The sequence below is a fragment of the Populus nigra genome, chromosome 17 (assembly GCF_951802175.1).
Source record: "Populus nigra chromosome 17, ddPopNigr1.1, whole genome shotgun sequence".
NCBI classification, from domain to species: domain Eukaryota; kingdom Viridiplantae; phylum Streptophyta; class Magnoliopsida; order Malpighiales; family Salicaceae; genus Populus; species Populus nigra.
The window spans coordinates 10,677,023-10,697,204 of NC_084868.1; the positions used below are offsets into that span (position 1 = coordinate 10,677,023).

General features: G+C 29.8%; 1 protein-coding gene across 1 annotated transcript; it reads left to right on the forward strand.

Annotated features, from left to right (window-relative positions):
- Positions 1 to 14,608: 14,608 nt before the first annotated feature.
- On the forward strand, positions 14,609 to 19,170 carry LOC133677239 (zinc finger CCCH domain-containing protein 30-like). Its single transcript, XM_062099149.1, has 2 exons — positions 14,609 to 14,891; positions 16,289 to 19,170. Exon 2 carries the CDS (start codon positions 16,345 to 16,347, stop codon positions 18,541 to 18,543), a length of 2,199 nt encoding a protein of 732 aa, XP_061955133.1. The 5' UTR covers positions 14,609 to 14,891; positions 16,289 to 16,344; the 3' UTR covers positions 18,544 to 19,170.
- The last annotated feature ends 1,012 nt before the right edge of the window (positions 19,171 to 20,182 follow it).

Genomic DNA, 20,182 nt, shown 5'->3' on the forward strand with positions numbered 1-20,182 from the left:
TACCAACAATAATAACTGCGTTTCATTTCAGCTATATCTACTGTTTCTAAATACTGTCAATTTCCACACTAACATATTAGTTTTATCTTCTGTGTTAGGGTAAAATTCCAAGTTAATTTAAAGTATTATTGTTGTAAATAATATCTAAAATATTATAATTTTTTTTAATTTAAAAACACAAACATATTGTTTATGCTACAGGTTGCAACTCGAGTTGGAATTCAAATCAATTTCTAATATAAAAGAAATAATTATATTATAAATGTGTTTTCACTTATCATAATTTTTCTTCTAATTGAAAAACAAAAGGATGTTTGTGTTTTATAAAATAAATTAAAAAATATATGAACTGATAAATTAAAAAAAATTGTTGACATTAATTAAATATTAAAATGAAAAGTTAATCTTTATAATATAAATAAAAGATAAATACATATATAAATATTTTCTACCGACTATCCTTTTTATTTTAAATATTTTTATTTTAGCTTTGCGGTTTAATGTTGTTACTAATACCAAATAATTGTTATTATTTTATGAACTTCATATAAATACAGCTAACTTATATAGAATATAAAAAGAAAAAAAATTATACCTGTCAAACTAATCTCTTATAAGAGATAAGAGATAAAAAGGGGAAAATGTCAAACTAATCTCTTATTAGAGATAAGACATAAGAATGTAAAGGGGAAAAGTAAAGTGTACAAGGCCAAGCTCACTCATCTGGCTTTAATTAAAAAGCTCAGGCATATTTGGGTCTAAAAGCTCAAATTTGTGCTTAGAGTTTTTTTTTCTAAAAAGTTAAAAACTTGTTATTTGCTCATGTATTTTTTAAAAAAAAAATAGATGACAAGTTGTTTATCAGGTAAGGCACCGTTTGGCATTGTGTTTGTAACCGCATTTCATCAAAATTTGAATTTTTTTTTTGCTAAAATTGAGTACAGTTTATACTTTTTGGATCATTTTAATGTGCTGATGTCAAAAATAATTTTTAAAAAATGAAAAAATATCATTGACATGCATTTCGGCACGAAAAGCTATTTGAAAAGCACCCGCAACCACATTGCCAAACACGCTCTAAAAATAACATGTTGGATATTGATCTTTTTTTTTATCACATCTGGTGTTTAGAAATTACCAAAAATATAATTTTCAGCTCATTTGTATTTGAAATTACCTCCAAAACATAATATAAACCTTAAAAAACAACTTATCAATCTTAAAACACTCTTAGATCACTCTAAAAAAACAAAAATCAGCCAAATAAAAAAAAACAAATGAAACCCGATTTACTTTTCTTGACATGAAATTATTTTTTGTGGCTGGAATATGGCCAACCAAAAACCTTTTTTCTTTCGCTGTTTTCTGGTAAGTATTTCCTACCTCTCTCGAACTTAAAGACAAAAAAATAAACATAATGAACTTTAAGACTAACATTGAAACTATAAATTTTTTTGAAATTGACCATGTATTTTCTTCATGTTTTACAATATGATTTTTTTTTAATTTTATCTTTATACTACAATTTTAAAATTTATTTCATAAAAAGAATAAATAAAAAAATCTAAAAACAGAAAATGAAAAAAAAAGAAAAAAAAAGATGGGGAGCATCCTCTGTTCATATCGAAAGCGATACCGACCCAATTCTTTTAGGCCCCGTTTGTTTGCTGGAAAGTAGTTTCTTTGTGAAAAGTGAATTTCAAAAAAGTGAATTATTTTTCGATATTTGGTTGTGTAATGAAAAATAAATTGAAAAACATTTTCCAGTATTTGGTTATGTCATGGAAAATGAGCTGGAAAATAATTTATTAATGTTTTATTTTTTTCAAGTTTATTAAAATAATAAGAAACAAATCTTACAAATTAAAAAGTTGAATGGGAATAAAATTGAAATAAAATATAATTTCATAAATTATCTCAAATAAAATAAATAATAATCAAAATAATAAAGATCAAATCTAAAAAATTAAAAAATTAAAAGATGAAGAAATTAAAATAATAATAATTAATATTTCATAAATTATTTCAAATAAAATAAGTAACAATCAAAAAAATAAGGACCAAATATGATAGATAAAAAATTTCAATTAAAAAATGATAAGGGAAAAGCAAATAACAATTATAAAAATGAGGACCAAAATTAATATAAAAATTAAATTCTAAGGTATGAAATTGAAAAACAAATATTCAAAACAAAATATATATAGCAATCAAAAATTTAAGGATCACATTTGATATAATTAACAAATAATATGACATTTATAAATTTTTCACAATTTTCAAAAAGTATTTTTCGTCCAAAATAAAAGAAAAATACTTTTCTGGAAACCAAACCAAATTTTTCTTTGACTGGAAAGTGTTTTTCGTTGATTAATTTTTCTAATAACAAATAAATACAAAAAAATTTAAAAAATAATTTTTCAAAAATCACTTTTCATGAATTTAGGCAACCTTAATTGTGTTATTAAGTTAGTACATAAATTCATTTAAGTAAAAATGAAGAGGTTGTTCGTTTTTCCCCCACTTACAGTGTAAATCTTGCCGATAAAGGGGAGCAGTTGAACTACTCAAAATTATTTAATGAATTGTAGAGGTGGAAACTCCTCCTCCTCCTCCTCTTCTTTATGGTGTATTGTGTGGTATGCGGAGAAAAAATAAATAAAGATAGTTTTTTTAGCGATCCTGTTTCTATGTTAGGACATGAATACCGCCTTCATATTTACTATCGAACCAAAATGTTTCGACATTGAAAATATTACAATAATTAACTATTATCTATAAATCTAAAATGCAGGGGAATCCAATGTGGATCCCCTCGTATAGTATAGTAACGTAGATGGACTGTTTATAGTGTTTTTTTTTTAATTTGTCCTTTATTGGACAAAATTTTAGTTAAATTTATTAAAAAATAATGAGATTGAAAGATGGAGGATCAAAGTACAAAACATGAAAAAATTAGGTGGCTTTAACAAAGTTTGTGCAAAATATTTATTATATATTTTTTAAATTATAAATATTAGGTCCCTTTAATTTCAAGAATTTAAGGGCAAAATTAATTTTAATATCAAACTTTATTATTTTTTATTTTTGTTGCCCTTAGTCTAAAAGAAGCGAGAGAAAAATTCTGGGATTTGATGCTAAAAAAAAAAAGCTTTCGTTGCACCAATTCTGATAATAAAAACAGTTGATATTGGTGTCAAATTGCTCCATTTGATGAGGAAAGTTTACATTATGTGTTTTTTTTACCTTAAAATTTCATAGAAAAACATATATGAGCTTGGTAAATTTTTTAATTTCAGGTTTTGGGGTATTTTTTTTTTGTTTTTTAAGGATATGAATGAGTTTATTAAGTTGCTTGGGATGTTTTCTAGGTGTTTCGGGTCAAAATGGATTGAGAAATCGGTTTTTTTTATTAATGCTTTTTTTTATATGTATCTTTTCAAAATGATTTTTAAATTTATATTTAATTAATACTCATTCTTTCTTTTATTTTTTTTATCTAGTCTCTTTAAAAAAAACAGTTATTTTTTAGTTATTCTGAATGCATTTGATTTTTTGAGAAATTATTTTAATTTATTTATAATTTATTTATGCTTTATATAAATAGAATTTATTATATTATACACCTAATTCTCAATTTATTTTATGAGACATAAGTTTTTTGATTTTTTATATAAAAAAATATTATAAATTTTACAAGTCAAATAGCTAGCTATAATCTTATTCAAATCTTGAAAATAATGAAATGAGAATGCTGGAATTGAAAAATAAATCTCTATCGGATAATACAAGATACATGCACTTTTTTAAAAGAAAATGTTCAAACTTGTAGATGAATCAAACAATAAAGCAAACAAATTCATAGTTTTGAATAGACTGGACTCCATTGTTGATTATTCTAACAATGCCCTCTATCCTGTTGGCAGCCGTTTCATGACCCGTGACGAGGGAAAAGGAACAGGGAATTGAATTTCATCGTGGCTGCCATGCTACATTCTAAAAAAAAATAAAATTTTATTAGATTAGTGATGTTTTTTTAAAGTATTTTTTATTTAAAAATATATTAAGATAATATTTTTTTATATTTATTTTAACATTAAAATAATAAAAATCAATTAATTTAAAATAAAAATAAATTCAAAAATTATTAAAAATATTTTTTAACACAAAAACAAATCCAGTCTAAACTTGCTTTTTAATCAACTTTTTGCCCGGCATCATCATATATACCCAGTTGAGTGGGTCCATAACAATCGGGAATTCGAGGGAGGAAAAGGCTACTTTAATTAGCACATTTGCATTCACGGCTTGAGATTATTTGGACTTATTTCAATTTTTTTTATATATATAAAAAGCAGTGTTTATTATTGTATTTCAGAAGTATTTTTGAAAAATTTTAAAAAAAATTATTTTTTTTAAAATTAACATATTTTTGATATTTTCAGACTATTTTGATGTGCTGATGTTAAAAATAATTTTTAAAAAATAAAAAATATATATTATTTTAATGTATTTTAGAATAAAAAACACTTTAAAAAGCAACTACTACTACATTTCTAAACACCTTAGTAAAACAAGAGAGAATTTTTTTTTTTGTCAAACCTCTTGAGATTATCTTCTTGGTTATTTTAACATGCAAATGTGTTTTTTTAATATATTTTTAGGTGTTTTTTTAAAAAAAAACTAAAAATAAGTTTTTGAAATCTAGAAAATAATAAACACATCATCTTCAATGCTAGACTACGTGTTAATTATTAAAAAAAGCAAAAATAATAAGATGAACAACATATTATTTGTTTTTAAAAAAAGTCAGATATGCTAGTTTGGTTTGTCAGACCTAGCAATACCTGACCTCTTTTTTTTTAAATAAAATCATTTCTTGTTTTTCATTTAATTTTTTATTAATATTCTCTCTCATTTTTAGGATCTTTTAGTTTAATTTTTTAAAAAATATTAATTGATAGTTTATATTGTTTCTATGATTTCATAACACTTGAAAAGAATTGTTATAGTGTGTTTTTAAATATTTTCTCTCTTAAATTTTAGATAAGATAAGTTGTATTTACATATTTCATTTATAAAAAAAATCACATGTACATAGATAGCAAGTAGAATTAACCTCAAAATAAATAAAAAATAATTATTAAAATAAAGATTTATACGTGGATTTATCTTTTGCTTTCTTAATTAACATTAATGACTCTTATTCAATTTATTAATTTATTTTATTAAACACGGACATCACCTTACCATTTATGAGTACCTATAACATCTCCTTCTTCCTTTACAACAACGGAGCATGGGTGTAATAACTAGCCGAAATTCTACCCAGGCTTTAGGTCTCTCTTTCCGGCAGTGTTTTGTGAGCCAACGACATCATTTTACTGTTGAGGCTCCGTTTGGAAATTTAATTTAATTTGAGTTTATTAAAATTTAATTTTTTAAAATCATTTTGATATATTAATATTTTTTAAAATAAAAAACACTTTAAACCACTACTAATTTCATTGAAAAAAACAGGAGGAAAAGAAAGCTATCAAGTAGTTTCACAAGCAACTTGCATACTAAAGACAAGAAGATGGAATGAAGGAAGATCATATATTTGAAGAGGTCAAACCATTATCTTTTAATTCTTTAACTTTCAATATTTTAATTGTTCTTGCCTGTTCATTGCTTTTCCCTTTAATTTAATTTATCCTTCAACTAATCAATTTACATTCTTCATAATTAAGAATACACGAGACGAATTTTTGAAAGTGACTAATATCTTTTAAGGCATTAACAAGACTCAAAGTAAATTAAATTTTATACCCTTGATTAATTAATTTGTAGCTCAATAAATACCCATGCAACCGCTTTTCCAAGACGATGCACTTGGTTTATGAGTAGCCCAATGCCCGGTGCTGCTGTAATCAGGTGAATTCCACCGGAGTTTTAGACTAGGCCTATTACAGAGATACAGACAGACTAGTGGTGTCTGAGTTAGCCCAATGGCCGTGGCTAGTGGTTTATTCAGCAAATAGGCCGAAGACGCATAGTTTCTTTTTGGGTCACAAGGGCTGCTGCTCTGCTGCTAATGACCAAATGGAACGATGATCCTCATAGCTCAAAACCTCCTCCCATTTTTTGACAAGTACTTTCGATCTTCAAACAGAACCATGTATATGGAACTTTCCTCCTCTTCTTTTTGAGAGAAAAAAAGAGAGTGAAATTAAGGGTTTTTTTACAAGTATTATTGATGTTTTCTCTTGGTATTGGCTGTTTGATGCTCAGACAGAACCATACCTATGGAATTTACTGGCTTTTATTTATTTTTCCTAATAAAACTGAAACCATAGTGATTTCCAATCTCTGTAACCATAGTTATTTTTTATTTTTTCAGTAGTTCTCAATCTGCCCTACTTGGATTTCCATTTGGTTAGCGCATCACTCTAGCAGCAAAAAATTCTGCTTGCTTGCATGATCCCAAATTTATTGGCTAGTTTTTCCTTGTATTCCCCGAGGTTAGATCAATTGAGTTTGTAAATCGGCATCGACTCCTTGTTCACCCTTGTGGTTATGCGTTAGTTCCAAATCTTCCATCTCTATTTCTCCATCCGCAAGAGGACAATTTGCATGACTTAGATCTATTGACAGTGTTGTTGCGGTTGCTTCTTAAATAATTTTTCGTGTTGAAATGCATGTCAATAATTTTTTTTATTTTTTAAAAATTATTTTTGATATCAGCACGTCAAAACAATATAAAACATATAAATTATATTAAATTTTAATAAAAAAAAATTAATTTTTTTAGAAACGCGGTGCAATTCTCAATGCCCTCCTTCCACTAAAGACAATGTTTAGAAATGTGACACCAGTTACTTTTTAAAATTTTAAAATGTTTTTATTTGAAAATAAATTAAAATTAAAATTTTTATTTTTAAAAAATTATTTTTGACCTATCATGTTAAAATAATTTAAAACCATTAAAAAATTTAAATTTTCTTCCTATTACTTTTAAAACACAAAAAATAAAATCCACAAATCTACATTTGAGTTTCTAGCAACTTCACGTCCAGAAACAAGTCGCTAATCTTTAATTTGATTGTAGCCGTCGAGCCAACCAGAGCTGGCCAAGTGGTTTGGGCGGGGTCCACCATAGTGCCTTTGATATGGAGCCTATTACATGTCACCTAATATCCCCATGATGTTTTAGATAATGAGTCCGTCCACATTGGCACCTGGTCATTTGCTGCCCTACCACACAGTGAAAGTCCCTTTCTCGATCGAATGGCTATTTGACGTGGGTTTTCTTCCTCTATTTGCTTCTACATTTGTACTTGATTTTAGGTGTCTGTCCAAGAAGGTCGATTTGGAGAAATTTGAAAAGAATGCATCTCATCCCTACACGATCAACTAATCTTCAAAGTTCGGTGTCGGGGACCATTATCTTGTCTGGATGAACAATCCATGCAAGTGAATGTGTTTTTCATATAGAGCTTGTGCTTCTTTCATGTCTGCATCCTTAGCCCTCGAAAATGAGAGACAAGATTGAAGACGTAAGCTCCATTAATTAACAAGAAAAAAAGTCACCTAGGGCGGAGCCAAGATTAAAAATGCTCGCTTTTAGTAGCAGTAAAAATATACAAAGTCAAATAAGATCAACCTACCTGTTAATTAAATGATTGTGTTGTAAATTATTTGTTTTGATTAATTTTTGATATAATTTGAAAATAATAAACATATTTTGAAAGCTCTCATGATGAATCACATCAATCTAATAATACTATAGTTGAGATCTCAAATAATGTATCTCTTATTCATTGAAATCTTTATGATAAAAAATATCAACAAGCTTGCAAATAGCATCAACTTTAAATGATTTAAAGTTCTCCTTAGGTTTTAAAGCAAAACTAAGTACAAGAAAGTTCATTGTTCCATCATTAAATTTAAATTTCAACTCTTCCAACTCAAAATCTACTGTTGAGTTAAATATATTATAATGATAGTGTTAGTAGACTGTTACAAATCAATCCTTGTTGCTGAAATAAATGTTTATATGAAGCATTTATATGTGGTATGACAATCTTATATTGTGTGCAAACAGATTGTACATGTATAAGGAGAAGATTAAATCCAACATCTTTTAAAGTTTGAAGTAATGTTTTAGTAGTTGTGATAAGATTGAGTTGAATTTGTGTGATGGATAGTACCGTATAATAAATAGAAGAAAAAATGGTGGATAAGAAAGCCAATTCGTGCCAAACCATAAATAATTATATTATGCGCATAGACTATCAAGTAAATGCCCACCATGAGAAAGTTTTTATTCTTCGTGAACCACTGCATAAGCTATTTGAAGACGGAGGGGTGGTTTACTTGTTGCCGCGTTCGACGAACGCGCCATCAACTTTTTTTATATATTTTTATTAATTACTAAATTACTCCTAAGAGCACACGATTATTGCAAAAAAAAAAAAAGTGAAATTATGAATATGCCTCTAAAATCAAGCCTAAGATTTTTTGTTCAAGGGGCAATAAAGTAATTATACTGTGCATGTTAAATGGAAATTTTGAAAAAAACCCAAGTTCAAAGTCGTTTTTTTTTTTTTTTGCTTTTAAAGATAACCAAATAATTTATCTGTGCAAAAATTTACAAAAAGACCAAGTTATACATGAATAATTTTAGAATAACAGATGAAACTCATAAAATGATTATTTTACCCTTCAATACCAGTTCATTGGTTTTTTTTTCAATAAGGGGTAAAAATATAATCTTACTTGTGCACTGTGCCCCCCCCCCCCCCCCCCCCCCCCCCTCTTTAGGTTTTTTTCATGAACCATTAATGGGAGATTTTCTGTGTGTGTGTGTGTGTGTGTGTGTGTGTAAGAATGCGATGATCATGCTCCCACTCTACATCCTTGGGTATTATGGGTTCCATACGGTAAAAAGAACATGTTGATATGGTAAAGTTATTCTATTATGTATTGATATTGACACAATTGGCACAATGGAGCTACAGAAGCACAAAGTAATCACACTTTAATAAAATATTAATAATAGCACAATCTAATTATAGTCAATGTTTGATCATTGTCTAATTTTCTTTAATTTTGTAAATTTTGTTTCACTGTTATTTTCATACCTGGTCAACATTAAAGAACGGTTATGAATTAGTCACCATTAATTTATTTGACTCGCAATTCATTGCGACTAGAATAATTTTTTAAAAATATTAATATGCCAGCTTTTTTAAAACGTTTTATTTCATAAAAAAATTATAATTGAAAATTGAAAATTTAATCCATGCATTTAATAAAATAAATCAAAAATAATATTTGCAATTAAAATAAATTATGAATCTCGATTTTTAACAAGTCAAAGTTAACAGGCCAAACTCTAATCCCTGTCATGAACTCAATTTTTTTTAAGATGGCATCAATTTGTTTTATATTGAAACATCGACATACTAGATGAACACGGGCTTTGCGACTTAACTCGCAAAACCCGTGATGTAGATCATGAACTCAACCGAGTTTAAAATATTTTTTATTTGATGATATAATAACAAAAAAACAATAGATGATTGAAAAAAATTATTACAATTTAAATATCATAATATTTATTTGAGATTATAATAATTTTATAAAAAAAATAAATTATGATGATTAATTTGAAATCAATAAAATATTACTGATTGAAATTAGAACAGAAACAAATTGAAAATAAGTAAAATGTTGAAAAGGTTATAACTAGAAGAAAAAGTTTGGATGGTAGAATTTTTAAAAAAGAGAGAGAGAGAAAAAAAACGTTCGGAAAAAAAAACAGTGAAACACCATAATCTTCTGCACTTTTTTCATGGAAATGCAAATTTAATGCGCAATTCCATTTCATTACAAAGAAAGAGCACCCAAAAATGTAGTTTTCAATTAGATATGGATCGTTATCTGATCTGTTTTGAAAGCCACAGTTCGCAATACCTTCAGAGGCTAAATCCGTGTCAAGTGGTACGTTGCAATTGTCAATCCATGTCCTTTTTCCGTGTGATGTTTCCAAGTGTGAGGTTTCAAGTGTGAAAGATGCTCGTGAAGTTTTTTTTTTTGTTTTTTTTTATTAATATAAATATGTGGACTAGTTTATATATATTTTGATTAATTTTACTAGCTTTAAAATTAATATTTATAAACTTATTGAATATTGAATATTGAATATCATTAATTATTATAACTTTTTTCACCAAAATAAAAAATTAATTCCCATAACTTCTCTCTTAATTTTGCAACCCATCCCATAAAATTCTTTTGAGGCCCTCATAAGTTCTGTGTTTTCAATTTGTTCAAACAGTAAAACAAAAAAAATATTAGAATTAATTCAACTAGTGAGCAGGGATTATTTCTTTAAATAAAACAAAAGGCATTCTACTCAAATTAGATATTCAAGATAAAATTAGAGAATATATAAGTTTAAATTATAAGTTTGTAAAAGCATAACACATAGAAACCATGCTATCAATATAAATAATTTTATATTATTTTTTTGTATTAATTAAAATAAAACCAGATAATAATATTTACTTGTTAACACACTTTAAAACTAATTAATTTTCTTGTTGTCAATTATTAATTATTTGTTCTTAAAACTTTATTATTCATTACTTGGTGTAAAATGATTTTTTTTAATAAACTTTTTAAGATTTCAACAACATCATATTATTTAGGTGCATTTTTAAATAAGATAAATAAGATACAAAGAATTAAGAAAATAGTAGTCAATTATTTCTTTACAATGACTGAACCCAAACTTTAGACAAGGAGGAAATTTAGAGAAGAAACAAAGGTTTAAAAATCAAAAAAGCAATACCGATGAACTAGGTGAAGAATAGTGTTAGATTATGTCAAAACAATGTAGACTTAACCACCTCTCAGACATTCTTCTTCAACCATTTTTTACAAAGAATTTTAGTTACTAAAAGTTAATGGATTTAAGTTCTTCCTTTCATGGACTCGGTAAACTAATGAGCTGGAATAAATAATTGTATATGGATTAAATCCAAGTTTAATTTTCAATTAGCAAAAAAATTATTTTTTAGAACTCAAAATATTATTTTAAACCCGAACACGAGCATGAGTCAGGATGACCTAACACACGTGTATGTTTTAAACCCAAAACCCACTTTACTTATGACATCTCTCTTGGCATTTAGATCTAAGTTTTGTTTATTTTCCATATAGAATAAAGTTCTTACATGAGAGTTGGAGTTTTACCAAAACATGTCCACCAATAATTATTTAAAATTAATTTATTATTTACTCATAATTTACCAAAGCTAGTATTGAATATTAAATTTTAACAAAATCTTAACTCTACAGTAAATAGTCCCCCTTTTAAATTTACCTCAAATATGTTTAATTAATCACTGATTAAACAAATTTTCCAACACAATCAAAGAATGAATTAATAAATTTGTCCAAGTCCTCATGTTACACTTCTCATTTTTCTCCTCTTCCCTTCACAACACCCATTTCGCGTCATAATTCTCAAGAGATCACATCCACAATTAAACTTATAGCTATTAATTTGAATATCTAACATTCAAATATCAAGATGAATTGAAGAAAATTTAGAGACACGTTACAAATGTTTTAGCAAATCACATCAAGTAGGGGTGATTGGGACTCCCGATAACATGAACAAGCCATGCTCAAGATTCAACTCCTTCCACATTTATCTTAGGCCTCTGTACCCTACTAACCCAACAATACCCCAATAACGATGGGGCACCAATGACCAAACCTTCTATCTACTTGCCTAATCCAAACGCATAATTGTCCATATTTATTTATGACCAAACTAATCACATCCATCAATCTAATTAATAATTAATAAAAGCATGCTGAACCGAATCACCACATCACAATAGACATGGATCATTAATTAAATCTAATGTCAAAACTATATGTTATCCAAATCAGCACTTCAGCCTACAAATTCTGCCGCGTCAACTTTTATTGTGCGCGTAAGTTGGCCTTTATTCTTAGCGTGTATTTTTTTTAATTAAAGCACACACTCCATTAATTTTACAAACTTTAAAATTAACTAAATTTTTAATAATTATTATATTAATAATAACAGGATTTAAACTCGAGATTAAAGAAAAAATAAATTTTTTTATTTTAATTTTTTATTATTAAATCACTTACTAGATAATTTTTAGGGTGTATTTTACTTTGTTTCGTTGTAGTTTTTGTGCTGATAATTTTAAAAAAATGAGAATAAAAAATATTATAAATTATGATTTTTTTTTTATAACTAAGAATTTGGAATAAAGTTTTTAATATAATCAAGACAAAGTTGTAATGGAGACAAGACATCATTTCAAGTCATTCAACTTTTTTTTTTTTAGCTAATGAGATCATGAACTATGGGAAAGTCAACTGAGGCGGCTGCAAGAATTCTAAAAGTATCTGGTCCTGTACTGCACATTTTCCTATCTCGTGACTCATGAACAGATGAAGGGCCTCATTCCTTCGTTTCCGACATAGTTGATTTTGTCTTCTAAATAGTATTTTTTAAAAAATTTAAATTGTTATATATAATCATGTTTAAAATAATTTTTTTAATATATTTTATAATAAAAAAATATTTTTAAAAACAATACCTTAAAAACACTTTTTAAAGTTAAGAAACACTTTAACAATGGTTCAAGGTCTTGATTTAATAAAATAATAAATAAAACAATCAACATAAATTAAATTTGTATTTAGTTATAGAAAAATCAAATAGAGAAAAAAGAAGACAAATAAAGAACTAAAAATAAGAACTAAAAGCAGCACTCCCACCGATCTCAATTATTATTGTTGTTGTGATTGTTATTATTATTGTGTTTTTGTCTAATTTTAATTTTTTTACATATTATTATATTATCGGATCAATACGTAGAGTAATTATTTTTGTTAAAGAAATATTATTTAATCGAATTAATCAGATAAAACCTTACTCTTACGAGCTGTAAATCTTAAATTTTCCGGTTTAATTTGTTTGAGTTTGACGACCGTAGAATTTTCTCGTCGTGATTTTATTCCACGATTAACTAGAATTGAGTAGAGCTTTCAAGTCCGCCCTCTGCTCTTGCAAAAACCAGAGCCTTTAAATCTCTTTCTCAATGGTGGACCCCATTTACCATTTTAAAATCAAGTTTTATCCAAACTCCTGTCACGCTCCCTTGTCACCGGTTCGTTAGGTCACATTTTTTTCTGATTACTTACCTAACCAGTCATCTCATGTCCCTTCCACCTGCCCAACCGGTTCGTCTTTGCTTGGGAGGGTTTTCTGCTGTTCAGCACCGCTAATATCCCCTATTTGTTTTCATATTTTAAAAATGTTTTAAAGAAAATTTAAAACTTAAAACTTAATTTTTTTTTATTTTAAATTAATATGTTTTGGTATTTTTAAATTATTTTAATGCGTTAATATCAAAAATAATTTTTTAAAAATAAAAAATATAATTTTAATATATTTTCAAGTGAAAAGTATTTTGAAAAACAACTGTAATCATATTTCCAAACAGGCCATACGATAAAGTATGTTAGATATCTTAAAAAAAAAGTATGGATTTAAATTTAATTAAATAAGTTATTTTTTTAAAAAGACTTTTTGATGAAGGATAAAGGATTTTTTTTTTGTAAACAAAGAAAGTTTATTAAAAAAAATATTTAGTTAATTTGAATGTAGTTCACAACAAATAACGATCTCGAGATAAAATTTTATCTTTATTATTTATAAATTAGATTAGGTTTTGTGTATAATAGGATGAGTTTATTTTTAAAATGATATGAAAAAAAATATAAAAAACTAATTAAAAAAATAAAAAAATTTAAATTTTCTTACGAACGTTTTTGGAAATAAAAAACAGAGGAACCAGTCTTTTGCAAATGATGTTATTTAAGCAACATTAGCCAATGGAATTGTGCCAAGTCAACCGGTTGCATTTCTGGTCTAACAAGAACTTACTCCACTTGATATTTATCTATCAAAACTTTAACTTTTATGTGGGGTGAATTTAGGTTGAATTTCCAATGAAATTTGAGCCCAGACGAGGTAGGGTTAAATACTTACAAAGGAGATAGGACTTAGCTGCTTTTTTCAATTCAGCCAGGATATAATTTAAATGTACGGCAGATTTATAAAAAAGATAAGGTGGAATGCAGAGCACCATGGTCTTCAGACCCGATTCATCCGGGTGTTTCTTTTATTAAAAAATTAAAAAAAATATTATTTTAATTAAAAAAATCTATTCAACGAATTAATATTCAAGTTGTCATGGGATATTTTATTTTTTTTATCTGACTTTGTTTAAATTTAATGTTATAATAACAGTTGTTTTTAAGGTATTTTTTATTTTAAAAAAATTTATTTTTAATGTTAATATCAAAATTATTTAAAAATATTTTTTAAATGCTAAAACCAACCCATTCTTAATTGAAACTTTTTAAATTAATTTTTTTAATGCAAAAATAAATACTCTCTTCTTCAACCCTGTATTCCAGGTCAATCCACTAGTTCTGTCTAGGTTTTTAAACAATTCCCTATACTCTCTGCCTTTGTCTATTTTTTAATTTTTTTTAATACCCTCCATTTGATTTTATTACAAGCTATTATTGGATAGGAGATTTTTCAAATGATAGAAAAACCCAAAAATAAATATATTTTTTCTTTTTTCTTTCCATGAAAGAAAACAGAGAGCGATGGAAGAAGATGAAAATTCTCTCTTTATCTCTCACTCACTCAAAAACTCTCACTTTCTCCTACTCTAAAAGAGAAGCTTGTAACTTTAACCTTGTCAAGATAGTTTGTCTAGATCTGTCAAAAAAAACTTGAGCTTTCACTTTCTTAGCTGGAACTAAACAAACTGGTAAGTGAGCTTCCCTCTTGCAACCTTAAAAAAAACATTAGTAGGGTACTTTGATCGCTTCCATGTCTGCTTCTCTTATCTTTCCTTAACTGGGTTTCTCTTGTTTTGCCTTTTTATGTTTTTGTGTCAGTGTGTTTGGTTGAGCTTTGTTGTTTGGAAATAATAAGAGTTTTTCATTGATCACATGAAGGAAAGATCTTTTGTCAACTTTTGTGTTTCCTTTTTTTTTTGGTTTATGTTTGTTTTGCTTGCTTTTTTTGGCTAAAAAAATTAGTGAAGGTTCTTGCCTCTAAAAACCAGATCTTTTACTAGTTTCTGATCTGGTTAATTTTGTTTTTGCTTTAAATGGTTTGATGAGAAATGGATATTGTCAGGTTGGAATATGTGTACTTAGTTTTCTAGATAGTGGTTTATATTTGTGTATGTATTGATTGTTCAGTTTGAGTGTTTTGACTTTTTTATTTTATTTTATTTTGATCTTCTTTTGGGATGAGTTTTTTGGTTTTGTTTACTGTCCTCTTTTCTCAATTTCTGTTTGGTTGCTGGGAAAACTCAGAAAATGAAGGTGTAAGGGAAAAGAATCAAAATAATACAGAATTGTACATATCTAGTATGCTGAGTTCGTTATGTATATTGCTTCAAATTGTATGAAGAGATGAAATAATCATGAATTGCTGTCTTTTTTCTTTTCTGTATACCATTCCTAGACCTTCACACAGTTAAAGAGTCCACAATCTTATCAAGATTGTAATGTTTTCATTTCAGTTTCTCTGATTGAGTAAATTATGATACTTTTTTACAAACGAGTGATGAATTATAACGATGATAAAATATAAGCCTGCAACAGATGCTTTCCATTGTTTCATTGATGAAAATTATAGGCCAAGGATGATTGTCAAAGTAATTCATTTTGGGGATTTGCTTTCACCACGCTTCTTTTATTGGCCAATCCGAGAACAAGTAAAACCTTCCATACAAAATCTAAGAGTATGATCATGAATCTGAGTTTTTCTCCAATTGTTCCACTAAAGTGTCCTCAGTTGTGTCATTTAATGCTTTTGATATTTCCTGGATCCTTTGCAAAAAAGAACTTTTATTATTAGCAAGGGGTAGGTCACTCGGTACTGCCTGTTACAATGATTTTGTATTGATCTAGGGGCGGTTTTACCCCCTTAACCCCCTAATAAATATTTTAATAGCATCTCTTTGTGTTGTGTTCCTTGTAATTGTTATACTTTGTGTTGTGTTCCATTGATAGATGAAAAGCAGGTTGGTTTATTGCTCTTGTTGTTTGATTCAGTTGATCAACATGTTTTGTACTTATATGAACGATAATTTTTGGTGCTCTCTGTGGCCAGTTATGTGATAACCAGGGTACTGATTGTTTTTACCTGCAGGTTGATGCAAATGGGCTTGCTTTTAAATTTCATTTGTTGTTTAGTTAAATGAAAGCATGTGCTGCCGATTAGAGAGATTGAAGCTTGCAGCGACTCCTACACCACCTACAATTTATTTTGACAAAAGCAGACCCTCAAACATAGACATGAATCACTTATCTATCAAGACTGAAGATGCTTTTGCTAGCTTGCTTGAGCTTGCTGCGAACAATGATGTTGAGGGCTTTAAGAAATCTATTGAATGTGACCCTTCTTGTGCTGATGAAATTGGACTATGGTATGGCCGGCAAAAGGGCTCTAAGCAGATGGTTAATGATCTTAGGACCCCACTGATGGTTGCTGCTACATATGGTAGCATTGATGTTATAAAGGTGATTCTTTCTCTATCTGATGTTGATGTCAGTCGCTCTTGTGGTACTGACAAGAGCACTGCCCTTCACTGTGCTGCATCAGGTGGGGCTGTGAATGCTGTTGATGTTGTGAAATTGCTTTTAGCAGCTGGTGCTGATTGTAATTTGGTGGATGCCAATGGTCACCGTCCAGTTGATGTTATTATTGTTCCGCCAAAGCTCCAAGATTCTAGATTGATTCTAGAAGAGTTCCTTGCTGCTGATGGTTCTCTTGTTGAGCACAAGCACAATCTTAGGGTTTCCATAGCTACCGCGAATTCAAATTCTCCACCTCTTTCACCTTCCCAGGAAAATGGGTCTCCACTATCAGGTTCAGATTCCCCAATGAAGTCAAAGCTATATGAAGCACCTGTTTCTTTTGTATCAGAGAGGAAAGAATATCCTGTTGATCCATCTCTCCCAGATATCAAGAATAGCATCTATTCGACTGATGAATTCCGAATGTATTCATTCAAGGTAAGGCCTTGTTCCCGTGCCTATTCCCATGACTGGACCGAGTGTCCATTTGTTCACCCAGGGGAAAATGCTCGAAGAAGGGATCCTAGGAAGTTTCATTATAGTTGTGTCCCGTGCCCTGATTTTCGAAAAGGGGCTTGTAGACGTGGAGATATGTGTGAATATGCTCATGGGGTTTTTGAGTGCTGGCTGCACCCTGCTCAATACAGAACCCGGCTGTGCAAAGATGGCACAAATTGTGCGAGGAGAGTTTGCTTTTTTGCCCACACTGTTGAGGAGCTCCGCCCGTTATATGTATCCACTGGTTCTGCTGTTCCCTCTCCACGCTCGGGTACATCAGGTGCTGCTGCCATGGATTTTGCTTCTGCCATGAACCTCTTGCCAGGATCCCCTTCAGCTGCATCCATTATGTCTCCATCATCATTCACTCCACCCATGTCTCCTTCTGGCAACGGCATGTCGCATTCTTCGTTGGCCTGGCCCCAACCAAATGTCCCAGCCTTGCTTCTCCCTGGAAGCAATATGCAGTCTAGTCGCTTGAGATCTTCTTTTAATGCGAGAGACATTCCAGCAGATTACAGCTTCCTTCCAGAATTTGATGTGCAGCAACAGCAGCTCCTAAGTGAGTTATCCAGTCTCACCCAACCATCTTTGAGCAATAACTCGTTGAATCGCTCTGGTCGATTGAAAGCCTTAACTCCTTCAAATCTTGATGATTATTTTTCTGCTGAGAGCTCTTCTCCTCGGCATGCTGATCAGGCTTTGTCTTCAGCTGTTTTCTCCCCAACGCACAACTCTGCATTTCTGAATCAGTTCCAGCAGCAGCAAAGCATGTTATCACCTATCAATACAAATTTCTCTCCTAAGAATGTCGATCATCCTCTATTGCAGGCTTCATTTGCATCAGGCAGGATGTCTCCCCGGAGTGTGGAATCTATTTCGCCAATGAGCTCTCGAGCGTCTATGTTAGCACAACGAGAGAAGCAGCTACAGCAGTTGCGTAGCCTCAGCTCTAGGGAGCTAGGTTCCAATGCTGCTGCTATTGTTGGCTCCCCAGTTAACACTTGGTCAAAATGGGGTTCCTCAAATGGGAAACCAGACTGGACTGTTAGTACGGATGAGCTGGGAAAGCTCCGGAGATCAAATTCTTTTGAGCTTGGTAATGGAGACGAGCCTGATCTATCATGGGTTCAATCACTTGTCAAGGAATCTCCAACTGAGATGAAAGAAAAGTTAACAATGCCTGTTTCTGGAAGTGTTGCAGCAAGTGCGTCATCAAGCGAGAGTTCAAATGTGAACTCCCAAATTGAACCTATTGAGCTTGACCATGTAGTAGGGTCATGGGTTGAGCTATTGCAGATTGATCAGCTTGTGGCTCAGCAAAACTAAAATAAGTTTTAGTGAGCCCTGAGGCAGCAACAACAGTCAAGATTTTGGTAAATAATTTCAAGTTTTTTTTTAATGATTTTGTTGGTTGCGGCAACTAATGGTAACAGTAACTAAAAGGAAGGGGAAAGGGAGGAAGAAAGTCACTTGAAAAAAGGGAAAATTCATTTTCATGATTTTATTATTACATCAGAAGTTAGAAAAGGGTGAAGATAACTCCTGGGTTATGAAAATGATTATGCCCAGGTTAGGTGTATTTTTTATTCCAATATTTTCAAATATTTTAGAATTCTATTATTGTCATTTTTAAACCTTTTTAACAATGATGAGCAACATGTTACGTTGTAACTGTATTGTAAGGTTTGTTTTATATGCATCTCTTATAGTCACTATGACCTTCACAAAATCAGTAGCGGGGCATGAAACTAATGGAGGGCATTTCAAGGTTATGCTGTGCTTGGATCTGCAATGTATCTTTGATGTAAACATGGATTTCTTCTTTTTCCTTGGTAACTTAGAGATATCATTCTGGTGCAAGTAGTTTTGAAACAATAAGATCACCAGAAGGTGAAGGTACAATGATCTTGATGCAACTATTTAGGCTTTGTTATCTCAATTACTTTTGGTCCCCATGGTCGTTTCTTTCCTCTGTCTTGTTACTTTTTTATTATCTCTCCTTTAGTGGGTTGTGTGGGAATGGAATTGGAACCTGTGCTGTGGATTCCAAATCCAACAAGGGGGACTTGAGAATTGTGGGGAATGCGGATAGATTCTTCAGCCTTTTTTGAGAGATTAGATGCCAGGTTTCCATCTTTTTATGCCTAGCTTAATATGCTAAGATGGTGGTACCTATCTAACCACATGTGAAGGATTTAGCTTTTGCTTTTGTACTACTTCAGGTAGAGAGCTATTGTGTGGTAAATCAACGAAAATTGGGATAAAAAGTTATCTAAAGTTCGTTTAACATGGCTTGGTTCATGTATGCAAGTTCCTTTTGTGTTGCATTAGTGTTTATTTTGGTTCCTTGATATGCTAAATCATGCTGTGTCCTTGTATATGCTCAGTTTGGTGGTTGAAAAATCAAAATATGGAATGGATGGCATTTCCCTTTCACCAAGTCCTTTCTGATGAGAAAAGTAGAAAGGGGTGGTGGGAAAACTAAAAAGTCTGGTAAAATCCTCCTCTAGCTTTTCTTTTCTTTCTTTTAACAGAAAACTAGTATGAATTAAGATAAGGAAATTTCGAGGGAACGGTGCCTGGTTCCCCCCCTTTCGGTGCCTTTGTTTGATAAGTAATTTTTCACTGTCTTTTTCAAGTTTTCATTAGCGAAGCACGAAGGAAAAAAAGAAAATGGGACAATTTGGTGGACAAAATTATAAACGAAGTAGTTAAACGAGAAAGATGAAGAACACTAGGAAAAAAAAGCGTAACATTAGAATACGCTGGCAATGGAGGATGGCTTCTTGATTATAAAAATTTTAGCTAGGATTGCTCATGGATATTGTGGGGTTTGAGTTATAATTGTATTCAATTTAATTTTTAGATATTTATAAATTGTAAATTTAATAGGTTTTTTTAAACTCAAGCGAGATAAATATATTGGCTAGACTAATTTTTTTTACTAGTATTATAAATATTCAAG

Bases quoted from the DNA above. Each gene is read 5' to 3' on its own strand.
- LOC133677239 (XM_062099149.1), top strand. From the start codon at position 16,345: ATGTGCTGCCGATTAGAGAGATTGAAGCTTGCAGCGACTCCTACACCA.